The sequence below is a fragment of the Bos mutus genome, chromosome 25 (genome assembly GCF_027580195.1).
Source record: "Bos mutus isolate GX-2022 chromosome 25, NWIPB_WYAK_1.1, whole genome shotgun sequence".
Classification (NCBI taxonomy): Eukaryota; Metazoa; Chordata; class Mammalia; order Artiodactyla; family Bovidae; genus Bos; species Bos mutus.
The window spans coordinates 4,959,904-4,981,160 of record NC_091641.1 but is presented as its reverse complement, the minus strand read 5'-3'; the positions used below and the strand labels follow the sequence as shown (position 1 = coordinate 4,981,160).

Genomic DNA, 21,257 nt, shown 5'->3' with positions numbered 1-21,257 from the left:
GCGACTGTCCTTATTAAAGGGGAAATTTAAATGCAGAGACTTACAGACACAGAGGGAAGTACATGTGAAGAGACACAGAGAAGACAGCGTCTGTGAGGCGAGGAACTCACCCTGCTGACATCTTGATCTCTGACTTCCAGCTTCCAGGCCAAGAGAGACTAAATCTCTGTTTTCTTCTAAGTCACCCAGTCTGTGGTACTTTGTTACAGCGACCACAGGAAGCTAACACACAGACAGGACGACACAGGTGACATATCTAAGTTTTGAACCCTGTTGATAAAATGGCCTAACCGTCCCTCCTGACTGCAGGAATGCAACATAACCAGCGTCTCTGCATCTCCCCGGGTGCTTCTGTCTTTGCCTGGCTGGCGCCTGCCTCCTAGAGGAAACCTTCTTCCAGGAAGTAGGATGAAGGGAAATGGAGGGTGTGCAGAGACCCCTGCTTTGAGAGATGAGCTGAGAAGGGGCTAGCTGCAGGTAGAAGTCTCAGTCTGGTTTTTGTTTTTCAAACAGGGCAGGCCTGGGCTTCCCTGGTGGCTCAGTGGTAAAGAATCCTCCTGTCAAAGCAGGAGACACCGGTTCCACACCCGATCTGGGAAGATCCCACGTGCCGCAGAGCCACTAAGCCAGTAAGCCACCACTCAGGGGCTTACAGCCCATGCTCTAGAGTCCAGGAGCCACAGCTACTGGGCCCACCGTGCTGCAACCACTGAAGTCCTCTCCCCTAGAGCCAGGGCTCCGCAACACAGGAAGCCACCGCAACGACAAGCCCACGCACTGCCTTGAAGAGTAGTGCCCCCTCGCCCGCAGCCAGAGAAAAACCCTCACAGCAAGGAAGATCCCCACAGACAAAATAAACAAATAAATAATATGTAAATAAGATAATTTTCTGTCTCCTTCACTCCCCCAGCTCCAGGGCCCAGCAGCAGGATCTCCCCACCGCGTGACTGAATGAGACGTGGCTTCATCAGAAGGCAACTCATTCACCTGGAGGAACCATGAACAACTGACGGCAAAAGTCTTGGGGACAAACAGTGGAAACGGTTGCACGAAGTAAGAATGCACTTACTGCCCCGTGGTACATGAAACATGGTTAGAGGCAATATATCATGTGTATTTTTACCCCAATTAAAAAAAACAAAACAGTAAGAACCACGAGGGGAGTGCAGATGATGCGTCAGGCACCTCGCTCAGCACCATATATCTGAGTCTCGTTAGCTCCCTGCAGGACGAAGTCGCGGCCCTACTGAGGTACTTGGAGACAGTCACAGAGAGGGGTTCAGTCACTTGCTCAAGGCCACACAGGGCCTGGCATAAGGATGCTCTGCAGGCAGTCGCTGCTCGCGAGCCGGCCCGCGAGACAGCAGGTGCTGGCCTGGTGTACCCCGAGCGGCTGCAGCAGCGCGCTGGCCTCGAGCGCCCGGCCGCACAGGATTGGCTACTGGGAAGGGGGCGGGGCTCCCGGCGGCCGGGGGCGGGGTCGCTCCGAGCCGTAAATACGGCGCCACATGGCAGGGGCTGGGGAGGCCCGGGGGCGGTGCGGAAGGCGCAGGCGCACTGCGTGGGGGTGCGATTCGGCCTCCCCGGCCCCTCCGCGGCCGTGACTTCTCGCGAGAGGAGGAGCAGGGGGCGGGGCCGGTGGAGGGGCGGCCTCGAGAGGCGCCGCCGGTCGCGAGGCGTTGGAGGCGCGAGCTGCGGCGCGAGGTGAGGTGATGCGAGGGGACGTGAGGGGCGCGCGAGGTGAGGCGAGCGGCGAGATGAGGGGTGCAGGGTGAGGTGAGGCGAGGGGCGCAGGACCGGGGTGGCGCCGGCGAGCCGGGGCTGGTCCTGCCCCCTCAGCCGCCGGGGCAGGTCCGGTGCAGCCCCGGGCCGAGCCCCCGCGCCGTCGCTGTGTGACCTTGGCCGGGCTCGCACCGTCTCTGAGCCCCAGTCCTGCGGGGGTGAGGGAGACCTGGACCGGGCGCTGGAGCTCGCGGCTGGTCAACTCCCGCCGTCGGGGCTGGTCCCCGCCCGTTTTGGCCGCCGGGCATCGATCCTGCAGGGGGCCGGCGGCGGCCGAGGGGTCTTCGGCTTCCCCCTCGGGCTGGTCGGGAGCGTGGAGCGGGAGCAGGCGCTCGGGGCTCCGGCGCGGGGCCGGGCGCCCCGGGCGCACGCGTCCCCGCACCAGCCTATTGCAGGGGGGGCCCCGCCCGATGCCCTGGGCCGCCCGAAGCCGCGGGCATTCCCCCGACCCGCTGACCTCTGGCCTGAACTGCAGCCCTGGCCGAGGCGGGCGCGTCCTGGAAGAGCACCGCTCAGATGAGCCTTTGCTCCAGAAACAGCGCGAGGAAGCCATGTATTAGTCGCGAACAGTAGGACTTATATCTTCCACTTGGGCTCGCAGCCACCAAGACATCTCCGGCGAGCCTTTGGCTGGAGCCGAGGTTCCGTCTGGCGCGGAGCACAACAAGCCATAGTGTTCCTGTGATTATTGAATTATTTATTTTATGATTCGACGCCGGAGAGACTCGGGAGACCCTGGATGAATGAGAATGTGGATTGGGGGAGAGTGGATGCAAGCGCATCTCTAAGGAGACTGTCCCCTAATGTGTGGGTCCAGGCAGGGGGCAGCTGAGAAACAGCTCAGCTGGTCCTCACCTGCCCCCAAATCAGGACACAGTCTAGCCCTTCTCTGTGAACATCTGGTGTTGGGAATGTGAGACAGGGCTGGTGTCAGGGTGAAAAAGGAGATACTGGGAAGATTTTTTTAAATTGAAATATAATTGATGTAGCATTGTGTAAGTTTAAGATGTGCAGAGTGTTGATTTGATACACTTATATATTGCAACACTACCACCTAAGTGTCTGCTAACACCTAGGAAATTGTTGCCTGAGGGGAGCGCTGCTGAGAATTTAGAGTGCCTGCATGGAAATGCATGGATGTTCGCTTTCTTGCCAGATGGTCTGTAAGACGTTGGGCTGGTGTTTTCAAGCCAGCAGTGCTGTTCGCTGCCACTCAGTGTGCACCTGCTTCATCAGCTGAGCAAACTGAGCCTCTCATCCTTCGTAAGATGCCAGGTAGGGCTCGAAGCTGGTGGCATGGGTAGCCTGACTGTAATACCCTGTGATTAGCGTTGTCATCTAGGTGTTTACAAAGTGCGAAGAAAGAGGGAGCAGCTAAACTCGTTGTTAGGTGTTGCAGAAGTTTTCCATAGTGGAGGTGACATGAGTTGGGCCTTGAGAGATGAGTGAAGTTTGGGGAGAACATTCCAGGGTGTGTGGAAACGAGGAAGTGAATGGAATGTTTGAGGGGAGGGAGCAGTGAGTCCCTGTGTTGATTGGAGGATGGGGTTTGAGGATTGAAATGCAAACCGAGGCCAGAAAGAGGTTTCTGATCAAAGGGCCTTGAATGCTTTGCCAAGGAGCTTGGACTTTATCCTCTTGGTGAGGGGTAGTCAAGGTTTGGGGTGGAATGTGAAAGATGTGTTTTAGAGAAGTAACCCTTGTGAGAACAGAGGAATGGGTCCAGGGTATCAGGAGATGGAGACTGAATTGGGTACAGTTATAGGGGGCGTGGGTCAGAACAGTGGCTGAGAGTCAGGAAGGGTGTCGGCTTGAAAGAAGCAGGAGAGTCCACAGTGCTACTGCACTCTGTGGGATGCGGTGAGAGGGAAAGGAAAAAGGCCGAAGTAACCAGGATGTCTCACGTGGGTGCTGAGGAGGGCCAGTACCTGAGCTAGGGAATACTGGAGCAAATGTAGAGAAGGAAGGGGCTAAAATGCATCTGATTTTTAGGCTTGTGAAATTTACGGTATGTGTGGGCCATCCTGGGTGAGATGTGCTCTTGGAGAGAAAGAATGTGCCCTGGGAGGGAATCCTGGGGAATGCCAGCAGGAAAGGGGTAGATGGCAGAAGAGGAGCACGTTGGATGGTTGACAAAGGAAATGTAGCTTACAGTCATTACTGCATAGTCACTAAGGCTAGTGAGTGGTTCTCTTCCAGAAAGGTGTCAGGTTGAAGTGCCGTTCCTGGGTAAGAGACAGGATATTGATAATACTGAAACAAATGCTGCTATTTGTAGTTTTTTTAAACTAACATCTTCAGTTTCAATTTTTAGATTGTTTCTTTCTCTTTTTCTTCAGAGAGGAGTGGCTAGTTTCACAGTACTTAGTGGGTCTGTGGCTGCAGCCTGGCTCATCGTTCACCAGTCATTTGCCAGCAGATGTGCTTAATGATAACTGACTCAGTAACTCAGCACTTCCTGTACTTAACCAAGGTGGTGGTTTCTGTAACTGCTTAGAGAACTGAATTTCAGAGAGGAATAGGAAACACTGGGTGTAGTTGATGGGGGAGAAGGGGTGGACGGCTGCACAGAGCACAAGAGAGTGAAGGAAATGGAGCCTCTGTGGCTCCCGGAGTACTGTCAATTGGTACTTCTCCTTCCAGGCAGGAGAACGGAAGAATCTTTGGGGAAAGTGAGTAGCCTGAGAAAGGATCTCAAAATAATGACAGGAAGGTCCACAGTAAGGAGGCCCAATTGGATCACTCACTAACGAAGCTCATAGTTAATAACTCCCTTCTAGAGTCCAAAGCTTCCAGTTCTTTTAATCCCTTTCCCCTTAAATAGGACTGGATAACCAGGGACACAGAGAAGGCAATGGCACCCCACTCCAGCACTCTTGCCTGGAAAACCCCATGGACGGAGGAGCCTGGTAGGCTGCAGTCCATGGGGTCACAAAGAATCGGACATGACTGAGCAACTTCACTTTGACTTTTCACTTTCACGCATTGGAGAAGGAAATGGCAACCCACTCCAGTGTTCTTGCCTGGAGAATCCCAGGGACAGGGGAGCCTGGTGGGCTGCCGTCCATGGGGTCACACGGAGTTGGACTCGACTGAAGTGACTTAGCAGCAGCAGCAGCAGCAACCAGGGACAAGCGACGAAACCTCTGATTGGGAAGACAGAGATCGTGACACACACTTGGAAGCAGTAGAGAGTACGCCGGAAGAAAACTTAAAAAGCATACTGTCACTAACGCACACGTGGAGCTGGAAAATACTGCATCAGTAGACAAGAACAAAGCGCTCTTTTTTTATGTATATTATTGGAGTATAGTTGCTTTACAATGTTGTGTTTCTGCTGTACAGCAAAGTGAATCAGCCACACTTATACATATATCCCCTCTTTCCTTGGGTTTCCTTTCCATTTAGGAAAAGTTCACCACAGAGGATTGAGGATTTTTTTTTGTTTTAAAAGGGCATTCAGAAATCCAAAAAGATGAGTCATGTGTATAAATACAGTGGAAGAAATAAAAAACTCAGTAGGTGAAGAAGTTGACAGCTCAGGAAATAGAACAACAACAAAAAGAGATGGAAAATGAGAGAAAAAAGAAAATTAAATGATCAGATTAGGCAGTTTACATAATAAGCGTTTCAGCAAGAAATGGGATAAAATCATCCACAAAATTATAAGGTAAATCCTGAAACCAAAACTTCCTCCTTTGAAGGGGCCCACTGAGTGACCAGCACCACAGATGAAAATGCAGGTATGTGGCACTCACCTCGTCTGTTCAGTTCCCAATTTGGATATTCAGAGTGTGGGGAGCAAGTTTGTATAGGGAGGAATACTGAATTTCTGGTAGTGACTAGTGAGAGTTTGGAAGCAAGGAGTTTATTTGAAAGTGCATCTGAAGGTGTGTGTTTCAGAATTTCCATGGTGAGACTTCACATGGAGAGAGAACCATGCACACTCTCTCCAAGAAACACTGTTGTGAAATTTCAGAACTCTGGACTAAGAAGATTGTGTTAGCTTCTAGAGAAAGAACAAAGGCCACCAGCAGGTCATCAAAGGATGAGCAGAATGGCTTGGGAACCATCTACAGGAGCACTGGAAGCTAGGAGGCAAGAGAGCATTGCTTTCACAATTCTGAAGGAAAATATTTTACCTTGAATTTTAAAATCAGGCAAAGAAGGGTAGAATAAAGATATTTTCACACTTGGTCCAAAAATTTGTCTCTCATGTATTTTAAAGAAATGACTGGCAAGCATACTTTCCCAGAATAAGGTGGGGAATCTGAAAAGTCAGAACTAGAAGAGATAGAATTATCCTCAGAAAAAAGGTGAAAAGAATCTGCTGGGTAGGTGGAGAAGCTGGGATGCCAGCCAAGCCAGGCACTGGGTACGGAGAGCAGGTATCTCATGACTTGAGCCTCAATGTTTCCTCAAAGGGATTTTTTGGGGAAGATGAAAGTCAGAGTCCCTGGTGCTCTGAAGCATCTGGAGGGAAGATGCAGACAGTTGGCAGAGCTGGGGTTGTAGTAGTGATAGTACATAGAAAACAAAGCAAATGAAAGCATGAGACTGTGAACAAGTTCCGGGGAAAATAAGCCGTTGTGCAGGAAAGAAAAATAATGATGGTGTATTGCAAGGCTTTGCTGTGAATAGCCTTTGCGCAACGGTAATAATTTATGTAAACATTGAATATCGCTCTCATTAAAATGATGATATGCCTGTCTGGAGGAGGCGTGGAGATGAGCGTGGCATGCTTGTTTGAAGGGCTGATGGAGGAAAGAAAGACTGCATTTCTGCCTGCCGCCTGCCACTATTTGGGGAAGTCAGTGGATGATACCCAAGCTGAACTATTCGGTTATCGCCCAGGGCGATTACTTAGAGGCAGGTGGTAACACCAAAAGAGACAGCTAAGAATGAGGGAGGGACTTCCCTGGCAGTCCAGTGGTTAAGACTCTGTGCTTCCGCTGCAGGGGTACGGGTTTGATCCCTGGCCGAGGAACTGTGATCGAACGTGCCGCATGGCCAAAAACAAACAAGAATGGGGGAGAAAGATGGAGATGGGTAACAGGAAAGCAGGGACTGGGGGCTGTGTTTACAGTTGATGATGTAATCCTTTAACATACATACATAACGTTGATCAAAATAAAGACAAAGCACTACGCTTCCCACTCTAATGAAGGAAGAGGCCAGACCCTTGGTATTCTGTGTGCAGCTGGATCACTCACCAGGCCCTTTTTATGGAGAGAGTTTACTTGTTCTTATTTCCTCTCCATTGTTGTTACTGTTCTCAGGATCCTGTCTCTTGGCTGTGGTCACATATCAGAGATTTGGTGCTTTCTTTAGCTTTTTTCTTTTAACTTGTTAAAGAATTTCATTCATGGGGTTCTTGTGGCAAGAATACTGGAGTGGTTTGACATTCCCTCCTCCAGTGGATCACGTTTTGGCAGAAACTTAGGTCATACCTGAATGGTCTAGTGGTTTTCCCTACTTTCTTCAATTTAAGTCTGAATTTGGCAATAAGGAGTTCATGATCTGAGCCATAGTCAGCTCCTGGTCTTGTTTTTTCTGACTGTATAGAGCTTCTCCATCTTTGGCTGCAAAGAATATAATCAATCTGGCTTCGGTGTCAACCATCTGGTGATGTCCATGTGTAGAGTCTTCTCTTGTGTTGTTGGAAGAGGGTGTTTGCTATGACCAGTTCTCTTGGCAGAACTCTTTGCCCTGCTTCATTCTGTACTCCAAGGCCAAATTTGCCTGTTACTCCAGGTGTTTCTTGATTTCCTACTTTTGCATTCTAGTCCCTTATAATGAAAAGGACATCTTTTTTGGGTGTTAGTTCTAGAAGGTCTTGTAGGTCTTCATAGAACTGTTCAGCTTCTTCAGCGTTACTGGTTGGGGCATAGACTTGGATTACCATGATATTGAATGGTTCGCCTTGGAAATGAACAGAGATCATATTTAATATTCAATGCAGTTCAGTCGCTCAGTCGTGTCTGACTCTTTGCGACCCCATGAATCGCAGCATGCCAGGCCTCCCTGTCCATCACCAACTCCCGGAGTTCACTCAAACTCATGTCCATTGAGTTGGTGATGCCATCCAGCCATCTCATCCTCTGTCGTCCCCTTCTCCTCCTGCCCCCAATCTCTCCCAGCATCAGGGTCTTTTCCAATAAATCAACTCTTCGCATGAGGTGGCCAAAGTACTGGAGTTTCAGCTTCAACATCAGTCCTTCCAATGAACACCCAGGACTGATCTCCTTTAGGATAGACTGGTTGGATCTCCTTGCAGTCCAAGGGACTCTCAAGAGTCTTCTCCAACACCACAGTTCAAAAGCATCAATTCTTCGGCACTCAGCTTTCTTCACAGTCCAACTCTCACATTCATACACGACCACTGGAAAAACCATAGCCTTGACTAGATGGACCTTTGTTGGCAAAGTAACGTCTCTGCTTTTTAATATGCTATCTGCTGCTGCTGATGCTGCTAAGTCGCTTCAGTTGTATCCAGCTCTGTGCAACCCCATAGACGGCAGCCCACCAGGCTCCTCTGTCCCTGGGATTCTCCAGGCAAGAACATTGGAGTGGGTTGCCATTTCCTTCTCCAATGCATGAAAGTGAAAAGTGAAAGTAAAGTCGCTCAGTCGTGCGCGACTCTTAGCGACCCCATGGACTGCAGCCTACCAGGCTCCTCCGTCCATGGGATTTTCCAGGCAAGAGTACTGGAGTGGGGTGCCATTGCCTTCTCCGAATATGCTATCTAGGTTGGTCATAACTTTCCTTCCAAGGAGTAAGTGTCTTTAAATTTCATATTAGGTGATGACAAATGAGACAGAGAAGAAGCAGGTAGGATGGGCTGGCAGGGTGGGGAGTGATCAGGGCTGCCCTTGCTGATGAGGTGAGGTGCCGAGGTGAGCCACAGGATTCCCGGGTGTGGTGCGGGTGGTGGACAGCGAGGAGGCCACTGTGGCTCGAGTGGGGCCATTGATGGGGAGTGAAAGGCATGGGAGTGTGGGATCCCAGGTCTGTAGGGCTGGTCATGGGCCATCGTAAGTACTGGAAATGGGAAGACATTGGACCCCAGTGATTGAGAGTTTGAGCAGAGCCGTGACGGGATCTGACCTTGGCGGAATAACCGTGGCTGCACTGTATGGACACGAGAGCAGAGGCGGGGAGGCCGGGTCAGAGGTCAGAGGCTGCTGCAGTGACTCGGGTGAGAGCTGGCTGCAGAGGCTAGGGTCTGTGTGTATTAGGAAGATAAAGCCCTTAATCGGGTTTTTCAGCTAATCGTAGTAAAACTTATTATCTATTTTCCCTTGAAATAATTTCTTTGAATTGACTTAGCTCTGGGAAATGAGTTATTGTTTGGATTCCAGGGTTAAGTACCTCGCAACGAGTATTTGAGTCCTGTGAGGAACACAGAAGAAATAGTAGACATGACCCCCGTCTCCCAAGAACCTGAAATCTAATTTGGGAAAATGGGGCCAGAGTGCCTACCTTAGTATCCTGCCTACTGTGAGGCTCTCCCTGGGCTCAAACACCAGGTGTGAAGACACCATGTCAATAGATGGCTGTCTATGCTGTGGCCAGCTCTCTGGGAAGTTACTTTATTTCAAAGGCTGAGTTTGGCTCAGTGTTCGTTCAGGTCTTCTGGGATGAACATCAACCTTTGGTTCTCATCAATGTCACCATTTATTACTTATTTTTATTTGGATACACTGTCAGATTTAGTTCTCAGGGTTAACTGAATACAAGTGAAGTAATTTTACAAGCAAATAAACCCCCAGTAGTCATCCTAGATAGCATATTGAAAAGCAGAGACGTTACTTTGCCAACAAAGGTCCGTCTAGTCAAGGCTATGGCTTTTCCAGTGGTCATGTATGGATGTGAGAGTTGGACTGTGAAGAAAGCTGAGTGCCGAAGAATTGATGCTTTTGAACTGTGGTGTTGGAGAAGACTCTTGAGAGTCCCTTGGACTGCAAGGAGATCCAACCAGTCCATTCTGAAGGAGATCAGCCCTGGGATTTCTTTGGAAGGAATGATGCTAAAGCTGAAACTCCAGTACTTTGGCCACCTCATGCGAAGAGTTGACTCATTGGAAAAGACTCTGATGCTGGGAGGGATTGGGGGCAGGAGGAAAAGGGGACGACAGAGGATGAGATGGCTGGATGGCATCACCAACTCAATAGACGTGAGTTTGAGTGAACTCCGGGAGATGGTGATGGACAGGGAGGCCTGGCATGCTGCGATTCATGGGGTTGCAAAGAGTCGGACACAACTGAGCGACTGAACTGAACTGAAACCCCCAATGCTGGTGGCATGAAGTGAAAATACACCTTTCAATAGGGGTTTTAATCTAGGACCAGAGCATCAGTTGCAGGGCTGGGCAATAGAGGGTGCAGAGAGTAAATGTTGATTTCACTGACAAACTTTCCAGATTTCTGTCGACTGCAGTGATGAGAACCACAGGGAATTATTTGCCTTATATAGTGTTTGCAGAGCTGGATAAGAAGTAGATAGTTTCTGGTCTCTTTGCCAGTAGCATAAATAAATAAAATTTGAAACATTCTTGGACTTCTTAATGAAGGTCATGTCATTTGATTTAAGGCTCAGAAGTTGGTTATTTGGACAAGGAGAAGCGAATTCTCTCAGAAATAAAGGTGATAAAAATTTGAGTGCCTAGAAAAACCAACCAATTCCACATTAAATATTTCCTGAGAGGCTGGTAGAGTGTAATAGTTGAGAACGTAGGCTCTGAAATCAGTTGTCAAATGTCAACTCTGAGCAGTGGTAGCTGTTCACACTTGGGCAACTTGCCTGGCTATTTTGCCCTAACTCTATCAAAATTATTGTGAGGATTAAATAAGTTGAGAAATGCAGACCTTATATCAGCACTTTGGAAAGCATATTAGCTACTGTTGTTTTTATTATAAAATTAATTAAAATCATACATTCTTGTTTGACTGCCAATAACTGGATATTGATAGATAGCATGACTAATAATAAAAATGTTATATTTGAGAGCCACATGAAACAGAAAGATAAAAGGGCCAGTGGTATAGTGTAAAGAACATGCTTTACTATTTTACAACATTTAGCTGATATTTTCTCATTTTCATCCTCTCAGTATCTCTGGGTAGCAGGAAGACCTTGATTATTCTTGTTTTATAGGTAAAGAAGTAAAACTCAGACTTAAAGAAATACGCCAGGCCGCTCGGCAGAGACTGGCCTGGGCCTCGGAATCCTTGTCCTTCTCTTCGCAGTCTCTAAGCGTGTGTGCAGGACTTCAGCGCTGGTGTTCTTGTCGTCCATGGTGGGAGTGAGTGACAGCTGGTTAGTTGCATAGAGTTTATGCTGAAAAGTTTTAACTCTCGGAGATTGAATGAATAAGACCGCTCACATTTTTCCCCTTCCAGTCAAATGCATTGAGGTATAATTTACATGCAATCAAATGCACGCATTTTAAGCGTTAACTTCCATGACAGATATACCCACCTGTGTAACCACCCTTACAGACAATGGAATAGAAAATGTGCCTCGCCCACATTTCCCCCTGTCCCTTGGCAGTTGATGCTTTCTGTTACTAATTTTGCCTTTTATGAACTTGAAAGTGAAATCATGTGGCGTGTGCTCTTTCATGTCTGGGTTCATGTGCAGGATCCGTCTGTGTGGTTGGATGTGAGAATGGCGTGTATGGATGTGTGACTCGGCGTGTATGGATGTGTGACTTCGGCGTGTATGGATGTGTGGACTCGGTGACTCGTTCTTTTTTATCGTTGAGCGGTTTTTCTGCCGAATGTGCACACCAGTTTGTTGATTCATTCACTTGGTGGGGTTGTTTTCAGTTTGTAGTAATGTTGAATGAGGTCACAGTGAACATTCTTGTACAGACCTTTGTGTGGACAGTCATCTCATCCACGGATAGTGTCTTTGGTGTTATCTGAAAGGTACCACCATGTGCAAGGTCGTTTAAGCTTTCTTCGCGGAGCTTTGGTCGTTTGCGCTCTGCATTTAGGTCTCTTGGCCGCTCTGCGGTGGCCCTGTGGGGGCGTCCGCGTCTAGACCCTCTGTGGCGCGGCTGTCCGGCTGCCGCCGCCGCATTTGTTGCGGCCTTCTTCCGTTGCTCTGCCTTCGCTCCTTTGTTAAGCGCCGGTTGGCCGCATGCGGTTGTTAAGCGCCGGTTGGCCGCATGCGGTTGTTAAGCGCCGGTTGGCCGCATGCGGTTGTTAAGCGCCGGTTGGCCGCATGCGGTTGTTAAGCGCCGGTTGGCGTATAAGCATCGGTTGGCGCGCCGGTTGTTGGCGCCCGTTGGCGGTTGTTAAGCGCCGGTTGGCCGCATGCGGTTGTTAAGCATCGGTTGGCCGCATGCGGTTGTTAAGCGCCGGTTGGCCGCATGCGGTTGTTAAGCGCCGGTTGGCCGTATGGGGTCTGTTTCCGGGCTCCACTCTGCCCCGCTGATCTAGTTCTCGATTCTTCGCCAATGCCACACCACTCTGATGACTGCAGCTTCGTGGTAAATCTTGGAGCCTCATAGCATCAACCTTCAGCTTTATTCCGCTCCTTCAGTATTGTGTGGCTACTCTGGGTCTTTTGCCTCCATGTACAAACTTTAGAAAGAGTTTGTTAATGTCTACAAAGAACTTGCTGGGATTTCGGCTGGGATTAATCTGTCGATGGAGCTGGGAAGAACTGACATCTTGACAATATTGAGTCTTCCTATCCTTAGCAGTTTGCACATGGAATATCTCTTCATTTATTTAGTTCTTCTGATGATTTCATTCATCAGAATTTTTCAGTTTTCTTCATAGAGATCTTGTACATATTAAATTTATACATAAGTATTATATTTTGGGAAGGTGCTAATAAGTGGAATTGTGTTTTTAATTTCAAATTCCACTTGTTCATTGCTGATATATAGGAAAATGGTTAACTTTTGTATATTAACCTTTTGCCCCACAAACTTGCTGTAATCACTTGAGCCCATAAAATTTTATAATTGAAAAATGATAATCTAAGATTCATATATCATATTTTGATGGTCAGTTTGATTCATCTTTAAATAGACTCCCTAAGCTTTATTCTAGAACATCTGCTGTTATGGATCTTTTTTTTTTTTTTTTTTTTGCTGTTATGGATCTTATAGAACCTTCCAGGAAATGAAAAATCTGTACAATCTTTTTGACTTTTTGAATGTCTCAGCATAAAAAAAAAAAACTTGGTCTGTATGCAAAAAAAGCTGGTATCAGTTTTTTCATAATAACCAAAAAAGAGAACTAACTCCAAAGTTCGTCAGTTGGTAAATGGATAAACAGATAATGGTTTATCCACATAGCAAGTACTGTTCAGCCGTGAAACAAGCGACATCCTAGACAAATCTCAAAAGCATCTTGTTAAGTGAAGGAAGCCAAATACAAGCTCTCGCTTCCTGTGTAATTCCATTTCTGTGACATTCTAGAAGAGGCAGGACTACAGGGCAGATAACAGATTGGCAGCTGCCTGGGGCTGGATGTTGGGGACGGTGTGGGAACTTTGGGGGATGATGGGAATGTTCTGTGTCTTAAACACAGTGTTCATTTGCCCAGACTAATCAGACTGTGCAGTTTAAAAGAGTGTGTTTTTTTGTGTAAAAATCATACCTCAGTAAACTTCACTTAGGAAAAAAAAGCAGAGGTGCTAATGTGATTTAATCAGGAAAGAGCAGTCTTCTAAACAAATGGGGCACTGGAACAGCAGGATATCGATAGGGGGAGAAAAGAATCTCAGCTTCTCCCTCTGGAATACTTGTATTGGATATTCTATACTGGCTGAAATTCTCTGCATCTAACATTCCTTTCCACAACAACAGATCCATTAATTTCCATTTATTACCACTCACTGTTTAATTCTGACTGGTTTGATCATTTGTATCTATCTGCTTCTGCTTCTTCTTCTGCTTAGTCACTTAGTCATGTCCGACTCTTTGTGACCTCATGGACTGTAGCCCACCAGGCTCCTCTGTCCATGGGATTCTCTAAGCAAGAATACTGGAGTTGAGTTGCCATGCCCTCCTCCAGGGGGTCTTCTCAACCCAGGGATGGAACTCAATCCACATTGCAGGTGGATTCTTCACCATCTGAGCCACGAGGGAAGCCCAAGAATACTGGAGTGGGTAGCCTATCCCTTCTCCAGGGGATCCTCCCAACCCAGGAACCAAACCGGGGTCTCCTGCATTGCAGGCAGATTTGTATACTATGTAGTAAATACACAAACACACACAGACCCACAAACCCCAGTCCAAATGACAAAATAAACATCCATATATTAGTGAGGGCTCTCCAGAAAAACAGAACCCAGTAAGGGGTGTGTGTGTACATGTCTGTGCGTGTGTGTGTCTGCGTGTGTGTTTATCACAAGGAATTGCCTGCATAAAAATTGGTGTGGAGGCTGAGAAGTTCAGACCCAGGGAGCCGCTGGTGGGTTCCAATCTGAGTCTGAGACCTGAGAACCAGGAACGCCCGTGGTGAGGGTTCCAGTGCTTGTCCGTGTCTGAAGGCAGGAAACCAGCACTCCAGCTCAAAGACAGTCTTGGGTAGAGTGAGGGAAGTCTCTCTTTCCTTGCCCTTTTGTTCTAGTCAGGCTTTCAACAAAGTGGGCGAGGCTAACCTACACGGGCGAGGACCATCTGCTTTACTCGGCCTACCGATTCAAACTTGAATCTCATCCAGAATCACCCTCACAGACACGCTGGAGTGTGGGACCAACCACCTGCGCAGCCGTAGCTCAGTCAAGTTGACGTATGAAGTTAGCACACACCGCTGGACCTTTCTGTACTGTTCTGCCATTAAACTGTGGGAAATGCCCTTACACGTGTCTGACTGTGGGTCTGGCCACGTGGCCCTCGCTTTCAATGTGTTGGGGTGACATGCTCCTGAGTGTGAGGGAGGTCGGCCCTCAGCTCTGTGTCACAGACCTCCCCATCTTCCTGGACTCCTGTCTGTCGTTGGCATGACGGCTCCTTCAGACCAGCAGCCGTAGGTGGGCAGCCAGCTTGCCTGGGGTGCTTGCCTCCAGGGGTGGCCACGTCTGCTTTGGCATCATACCCTGCCCTGTGTGAGCAGAAATGCTTAACAGCCCCCCCTCCTTGAGCCCAGAAACTCTACCTAGACACAGTGTTCTGCTTTGGTAGAAAACCAGCCCTCCAGAGATGAAACTTCTAGCTCAGTTCTGCTGTTGGTTCTGTTGCTGGAGGCAAAAGCTCGAGACTGACAGGGAGCATTTCCTCTGTGAAGGCTCTTCTTGCTCTGCTGCTTCAAAACTGGTGGGGCTTTTTGTTGACCGCTTTTTGAAATACTGGGAGATTTATGTTCAGAAATAATGCCCTTATTTTATGAATCAGAAATTACTTTATGAGGTCACTGTTGTTCCCTGACATGTTTTTGAAGCTGTCTGTGGTTCTCAGCAGGCTTCCCCAGTGGCTCAGCACATCCGCCTGTAATGCAGGGGATACAGGAGATGCGGGTTTGATCCCTGGGTCAGGAAGATCCCCTGGAGGAGGGCATGGCAACCTACTCCAGTATTCTTGCCAGGAGAGTCCCATGGGCAGAAGAGCCTGGCAGACTGCAGTTCACGGGGTCACACAGTCGGACACGACTGAAGTGTCTAAGCACGCTCGTCAGTTCTCAGCCTGGCTTTGCCCGTCATTCTGCTATCTCCCCCAGAGGACGGGGATGTGTTGCCTGGATTATCTGGCTTGAGCTGCCCAGGCTGCTGGGCCAGAAGTTCCCGGATGTCCCGCTCCCTTTTGAAGAGTAAAGCTTGCTGCTGGCAGTGCTGTGTGCTAGTCTCTGCTCTGTTCGCTCCTCTGCTCTCTCGTCGCAGTTCCGAGACGCTGTATTATTGGGCTCCGTGCATGTGTGAAGGCAGCCATGGTCCTTCCTTCCGGAGCACTGCTCTCACAGGCCATTTAATGCGCGCAGCCCGTTGGGTTTCCACCACTGCTGCTTTTGTGGCTTGTTTGAGGTTAAAGATGACAACACGGAGGACTGCCCTTGTTCCTTGATGTTGAAATGAACCGTGGCCTCAGCCTCGTGGGTCAGCGCTGCCTCGCCTGGTGTGTAGGGCGCGTCCCCGTGGTGTGGAAGGGCTGGAAGGGGCCGTGACGTGGCAGGATGCCGGGGCGAGACAAGGCTCCCGGACCAGTCGCCCAGTGAGTAACCAGACGCAGCGTCTCCACTGTCCCAAGGAGAAGACCTGTCCTGTTTTTGTGCAATAACCCCCAATTATAAATTTTTAAAACTTTAGTGTTTGCTTAATAAACAGATTGCAGGTAGAGTCACCTGTGGAGCTTTTGCACGGGTTGTACAAGTAACCTGTGGCCCCAGCAGCAGGCTCGGAGCTTAGCCTCTGACAGTTCTCTACCATATTTAGGCCTTGCTTTAGTTTTTACCCACTGTCCAACATTTGCTGTATTCATGCAGCATCACCTCTTGGAAATTCCTCCACAAGTCGACTGTTACAGCTCTAATGCAGTTTTCTTCCTCCAATGTTTTCTTTGTGGTAAAATACACATAACATGAAACTTACCACCTAGGCCGTGTTTAAGGGCTCAGCTCAATGACATGAGCACGTTCATGTCACTTGAACGTGACATAGCTCTTGTGCAGCCGTCACCACCATCCGTTGAGAGAACTCCTGTCATCGTCCCATCAGACTCTGTACCCACTGGACACTGGCTCCCCACCCCTCCCCAGCCCCTGGCAGTGGCTCTTCTACTTTCTGTCTCTATGAGTCTGAGTCCTTTAGGAACCTCATGTAAGTGGGAAGACAATATTTGTCTTTTTTGTGACTGTGATCGTGTCTTTTCCTTGCAATTATTAATAAAGAGAGTCAGAGTTTGTAAACAGTGTAGACACCGGCATTTATTAGTGTCGTATACTGCTTCTTGGTTGAAAAATAAAGCGTTTAGGTCATCAGGCCAGGTGGTTCTTTGCATTATGAACATGCGGCTGATCTGTGCCTGTGTCCACAAGATGCGACCGTGGCTCAGCATCACTGCTACTCTGTTTGTTGGTCTTAATATTAAAAGTAAAAACTGGTCTCTTAAATCACCTGACATCTTAAGTTACTTTTTCCCTTTGCTGCTTTCTCAGCCTGTAGCAAACTTTAAAAAAAAAAAAAAAAAAATATATATATGGTTTCATCTTCATCTTTATAAACTGTTCACCCTGGCACATCCTTGAGAAGGGATGGTCTTGAAATCTTCAGTGACATGGGTACTTGTGATCTAGTTTAAAAATAGGTTGTAAAAGTGTGTGATTATAACCATTACCATTAAAAGGGTATTGAAAGCTGTTGCAGTGTTGCTGCTGCTTTTTTCACTCACACCCACTCGCAGGGAGCCAGCTAAAGCTGCAGCAACAGTTGTACAAGAGACAGCAGGATATCTCACCAGCAGTCTTGCTTCAGGATTTCTGTGGTGTGGCTCATTACCTGTCTGCTGCTGCTGCTGCTGCTGAGTCACTTTAGTCGTGTCCAACTCTGTGCGACCCCATAGACGCCAGCCCACCAGGCTCCCCGTCCCTGGGACTCTCCAGGCACAGGCCCTGGAGCAGCTGCTGTTTCCTCCCAATGTGTAATAATTACATGTTGCTGTTCAGTTGCCAAGTTGTGTCCAACTCTTTGCGACCCCACGGGCTGCAGCACGCCAGGCCTCCCTGTGCTTCACTATTTCCCAGAGCTTACTCAAACTCATGTCCATTGAGTCAGTGATGCCATCCAGCCATCTCATCCTGTGTCACCGCCTTCTCCTCCTGCCCTCAGTCTTTCCCAGCATCAGGATCTTTTCCAGTGAGTCAGTTCTTTGCATCAGGTGGCCAGAGTATTGAAGCTTCAGCATCAGTCCTTCTGATGAATATTCAGGGTTGATTTCCTTTAGGATTGACTGGTTGCATCTCCCTGCTGTCTGAGGAACTCTTGAGAGTCTTTTCCAGCACCACAGTCTGCCAACGTCTTTACCATGAGTATGTATCACTTTCCCATTAAAAAAAAAAAGTGAATTAAGGGTAAACAAAAGCTGCAAAGGTGCATAGAGATTGTATTCAAATTTCTGCCTAATGAAGATGTGTTGGATACCAGGTGCATAGTCTACTAGAAACGTAGACTCAGAGGTAGACACTGGGAGTTGTCCCAGAGAGTGCTCAGCGCGGGACTCTCCTTTGGACTTCCCAAGATGAGCTCCGTCCCTCTGTGCCCTGATGTCCACAGCGCGAGAAGCCCTGGACGGCTTAGCAAGCAGCCCATTCTGGGTCTGGGCCCACCTGTGGTTATTGGGCACTCCTTCCATGGGTTTGACTCATTTTCGGGTTTTCTCTTCTGGAGTTGCCCCCTCTGCCATGCGACAGCCCTCCACAGTGCTGAAGCCCCAGCACACACGTGTCTTCCCTCCTGAGCATCCGCCGGTGCTGTGGGGTGAAGGCTGAGCCCCGGCAGAAGCCTGCCCAGATCACGCGCTCCCTCGGCCTCTCACGGGGCCCGGCTCACGTGTTTGTTTGGATGATGTGGACTCAGCAGAAGGGGCTTGGGGTGGGGCAAGGGGGTCACATCACGTGGGGAAGCTGACGCCCGCCCACCAGGTCCCCCACAAAGCTCAGCTCACAGAGGGGGAAGAGGCGGAGAAGCAGCCCCTCCTGTCGGGGCTGCAGGCTGGGAGAGGACCTTAGTCACTCACTTGGCCTCTGTTGTCTTCCAGCCTCCTCAGAGCGCGGCGCCCGTCTCTGCCAGAAGCTGCAGCGAGGGGCCCAGGGACAGGCCCGGGCGCCCGTGGACACGATGACCAAGAGCCGGCTTTTCCGCCTGTGGCTGGCCTTGGGCTCCGCCTTCATGCTCCTCCTCATCATCGCGTACTGGGACAACATGCGCCCCGCCCACTTCCACCTGCACACGGCCCTCTCCAGGCCGCATGCGCTAAAGCCCCTCCCCAGCCCCAATTCAGCGCCCGGGGACGTCTTCACCTCCAGCCTCGAGATTTGGGAGAGCTTCATCAGGGAGAGGCAGGGCCCCCTTTTGAGTAAAAGGGTGGAGCAGCCCTCCCTGCCGGCCTCCAGCAAGCCTGTGCTCGGCAACCTGGAGGAGAGCGTGAGGGGCTACGACTGGTCCAGCCACGCTGCCCAGCAGAGTGCAGACCCGGACGCACGGCAGGCCGAGCGGAGGAGCGTGCTGAGGGGGTTCTGCGCCAACGACAGCTTTGTGTTCCCCACCAAGGAGCGCTCCTTCGACGACATCCCCAACTACGAGCTGAACCACCTCATCGTGGACGACCGCCACGGGGTCATCTACTGCTACGTGCCCAAGGTGGCCTGCACCAACTGGAAGCGCGTGATGATCGTCCTGAGCCAGAGCCTCTCGGACCAGGGCACGCCCTACCGCGACCCGCTGGACATCCCCCGGGAGTACGTGCACAACTCCAGCACCCACCTGACCTTCAACAAGTTCTGGCGGCGCTACGGGAAGTTCTCCAGGCACCTCATGAAGATTAAACTGAAGAAGTACACCAAGTTCCTGTTTGTGCGCGACCCCTTCGTCCGCCTCATCTCAGCTTTCCGCAGCAAGTTCGAGCTGGAGAACGAGGAGTTCTACCAGAAGTTCGCGGTGCCCATGCTGAAGAGGTACTCCAACCACACCAGCCTGCCCGCCTCGGTCAGCGAGGCCTTCAGCGCCGGCCTCAGGCTGTCCTTCGCCACCTTCATCCAGTACCTGCTGGACCCACACACCGAGCAGCTGGCGCCCTTCAACGAGCACTGGAGGCAGGTGCACCGGCTCTGCCACCCCTGCCAGATCGACTACGACTTCGTGGGGAAGCTGGAGACCCTGGACCAGGACGCCGCCCAGCTGCTGCGGCTGCTGAAGGTGGACAAGCTGCTGCAGTTCCCCCCGAGTTACCGGAACAGGACTGCCAGCAGCTGGGAGGAAGGCTGGTTTGCCAAAATCCCCCTGGCCTGGAGGCAGCAGCTTTACAAACTGTACGAAGCAGATTTTGTTCTCTTCGGCTACCCCAAGCCCGAAAATCTACTTAGAGACTGAAGGCGCTGGGGGAATCCCGAACACCAAAAAACAAGTGCTTCTGTTGTCCCTTTCAACCTGAAGGAAGGGCCTGTGGCGCCGCGACCGTCCTCCAGAGCACGGAGCGCTGGCCTGCCACATATATTTTTTTACGGCTTCGTTTCTCTCCTGGTGTGATGCATCGCAGAATTCCACAGTGCTCTGTTGACGAGCCCGCTGGAAACTCCTGGAACGGATCACACCCACACTCCAGTTTGTAAAATAACCTATGGTTTTGCAGTCTAGACTTACTGTTTACTCCTTCCCTGCATTCACTGAGTACTGTTAATTCATTGAGTACTGCATTCATTGAGTTAATATTGTTTTTTTAAGATTAATATATTTCAGATATTTAATATGAAAAGTGGAGAAGGAAGTGGTGGAGTAAAAGGTTACACCTGCTCCTGCCGCCTGCACTGTGGTTCTTCCGGCGGGGCAGCATGCTCACCAGGGCCCCGAGCAACACCGTGGCCCGCGCTGAGGCTTCAGGGCCTCGATTTCAGGAAGGGAGGGTTCCTGGTTGTCTTCCGCAGGAGGGAGGGCCTTGGGTTTAAGACGGCCTTCCTGTGTTTGTGCAAGGGCAGCACACCCTCCAGGAGGGAAAGCTGCTTTGTTTAGTCGCTCCGCCGTGTCCGACTCTTTGTGAACTCATGGACTGTAGCCCGCCAGGCTCCTCTGTCGTGGGGATTTTCCAGGCAAGAACACTGGAGTGGGTTGCCATTCCCTTCTCCACGGGATCTTCCCTACCCAGGGGTCAAACCCGGGTCTCCTGCCTGGCGGGTGGGTTCTTTACCACTGAGCCAGTGGGGAAGCTCTCTGATTAGGTGATCCATGTGAAAAGGGAAGGCTGGGGCGTTTTCTTTGGGAAATTATGTCATCATGCATCAGCCAGAGGTGATGCTAATGAAGAAGACAGCTGGTTTACACTTGTCCCTGCCTTTGCCTCGAGTACGTTAGGTGAGAACCAAATGTCACCCCTCAGGCCTGCCCGAAATGATTCCACCTGGCTGTCCTGGTCACCACCCGGAGGGCATTTGCTCGTGATGGCACTGTCACGCTGGCAGACCAGGACCTGCCGAGTGACTCTTGTCAGTGACGGGCATCACGGCCTGTCTACCTGCGTCTGCACTTGGCGGATTTTGAGTGTGTGAGCTTGCAGTCCTGGTGGGAGGCTGGCGGGACTGTGAGCGCATGCGCTGTCCCTGGAGCGTATAGCTTAGGTCTCCAGGCCTTCAGAATGCCCCTGCTGCGGTGGGGACTGGGCATGCTTCAGCCCGGCGCAGGCTTGAGTGGGATGGCACTGACCTCTGAAGGGAAGAAAGCTCCCTCGGAGGGGCAGGGGCACAGTGCCAGCAGGATGGTCAGCAGTGGTGCCTGGAGCGAAGGGATCTACAGACTGGGAACACGGAGGGTCA

At 50.2% G+C, this 21,257-nt stretch overlaps 1 protein-coding gene across 3 annotated transcripts; it reads left to right on the top strand.

The window, feature by feature from the left end:
* Window positions 1-941: 941 nt before the first annotated feature.
* On the top strand, window positions 942-20,245 carry CHST12 (carbohydrate sulfotransferase 12). 3 transcript variants are annotated; one of them, XM_070362477.1, is made up of 2 exons: window positions 942-1,053; window positions 18,494-20,245. In XM_070362477.1, exon 2 carries the CDS (start codon window positions 18,574-18,576, stop codon window positions 19,822-19,824), a length of 1,251 nt encoding a protein of 416 aa, XP_070218578.1. In that variant the 5' UTR covers window positions 942-1,053; window positions 18,494-18,573; the 3' UTR covers window positions 19,825-20,245. The 3 variants fall into 3 exon arrangements, with proteins under 3 accessions (XP_070218578.1, XP_070218577.1, XP_070218576.1); XM_070362476.1 differs by lacking the exon at window positions 942-1,053 and adding an exon at window positions 1,608-1,704; XM_070362475.1 differs by lacking the exon at window positions 942-1,053 and adding an exon at window positions 1,658-1,740.
* Window positions 20,246-21,257: the final 1,012 nt, after the last annotated feature.

Bases quoted from the DNA above. Each gene is read 5' to 3' on its own strand.
- CHST12 (XM_070362475.1), top strand. From the start codon at position 1,713: ATGCGAGGGGACGTGAGGGGCGCGCGAG. The intron at 1,741-18,493 runs GTGAGGCGAGCG...GTTGTCTTCCAG, and splicing joins GGACGTGAGGGGCGCGCGAG to CCTCCTCAGAGCGCGGCGCC.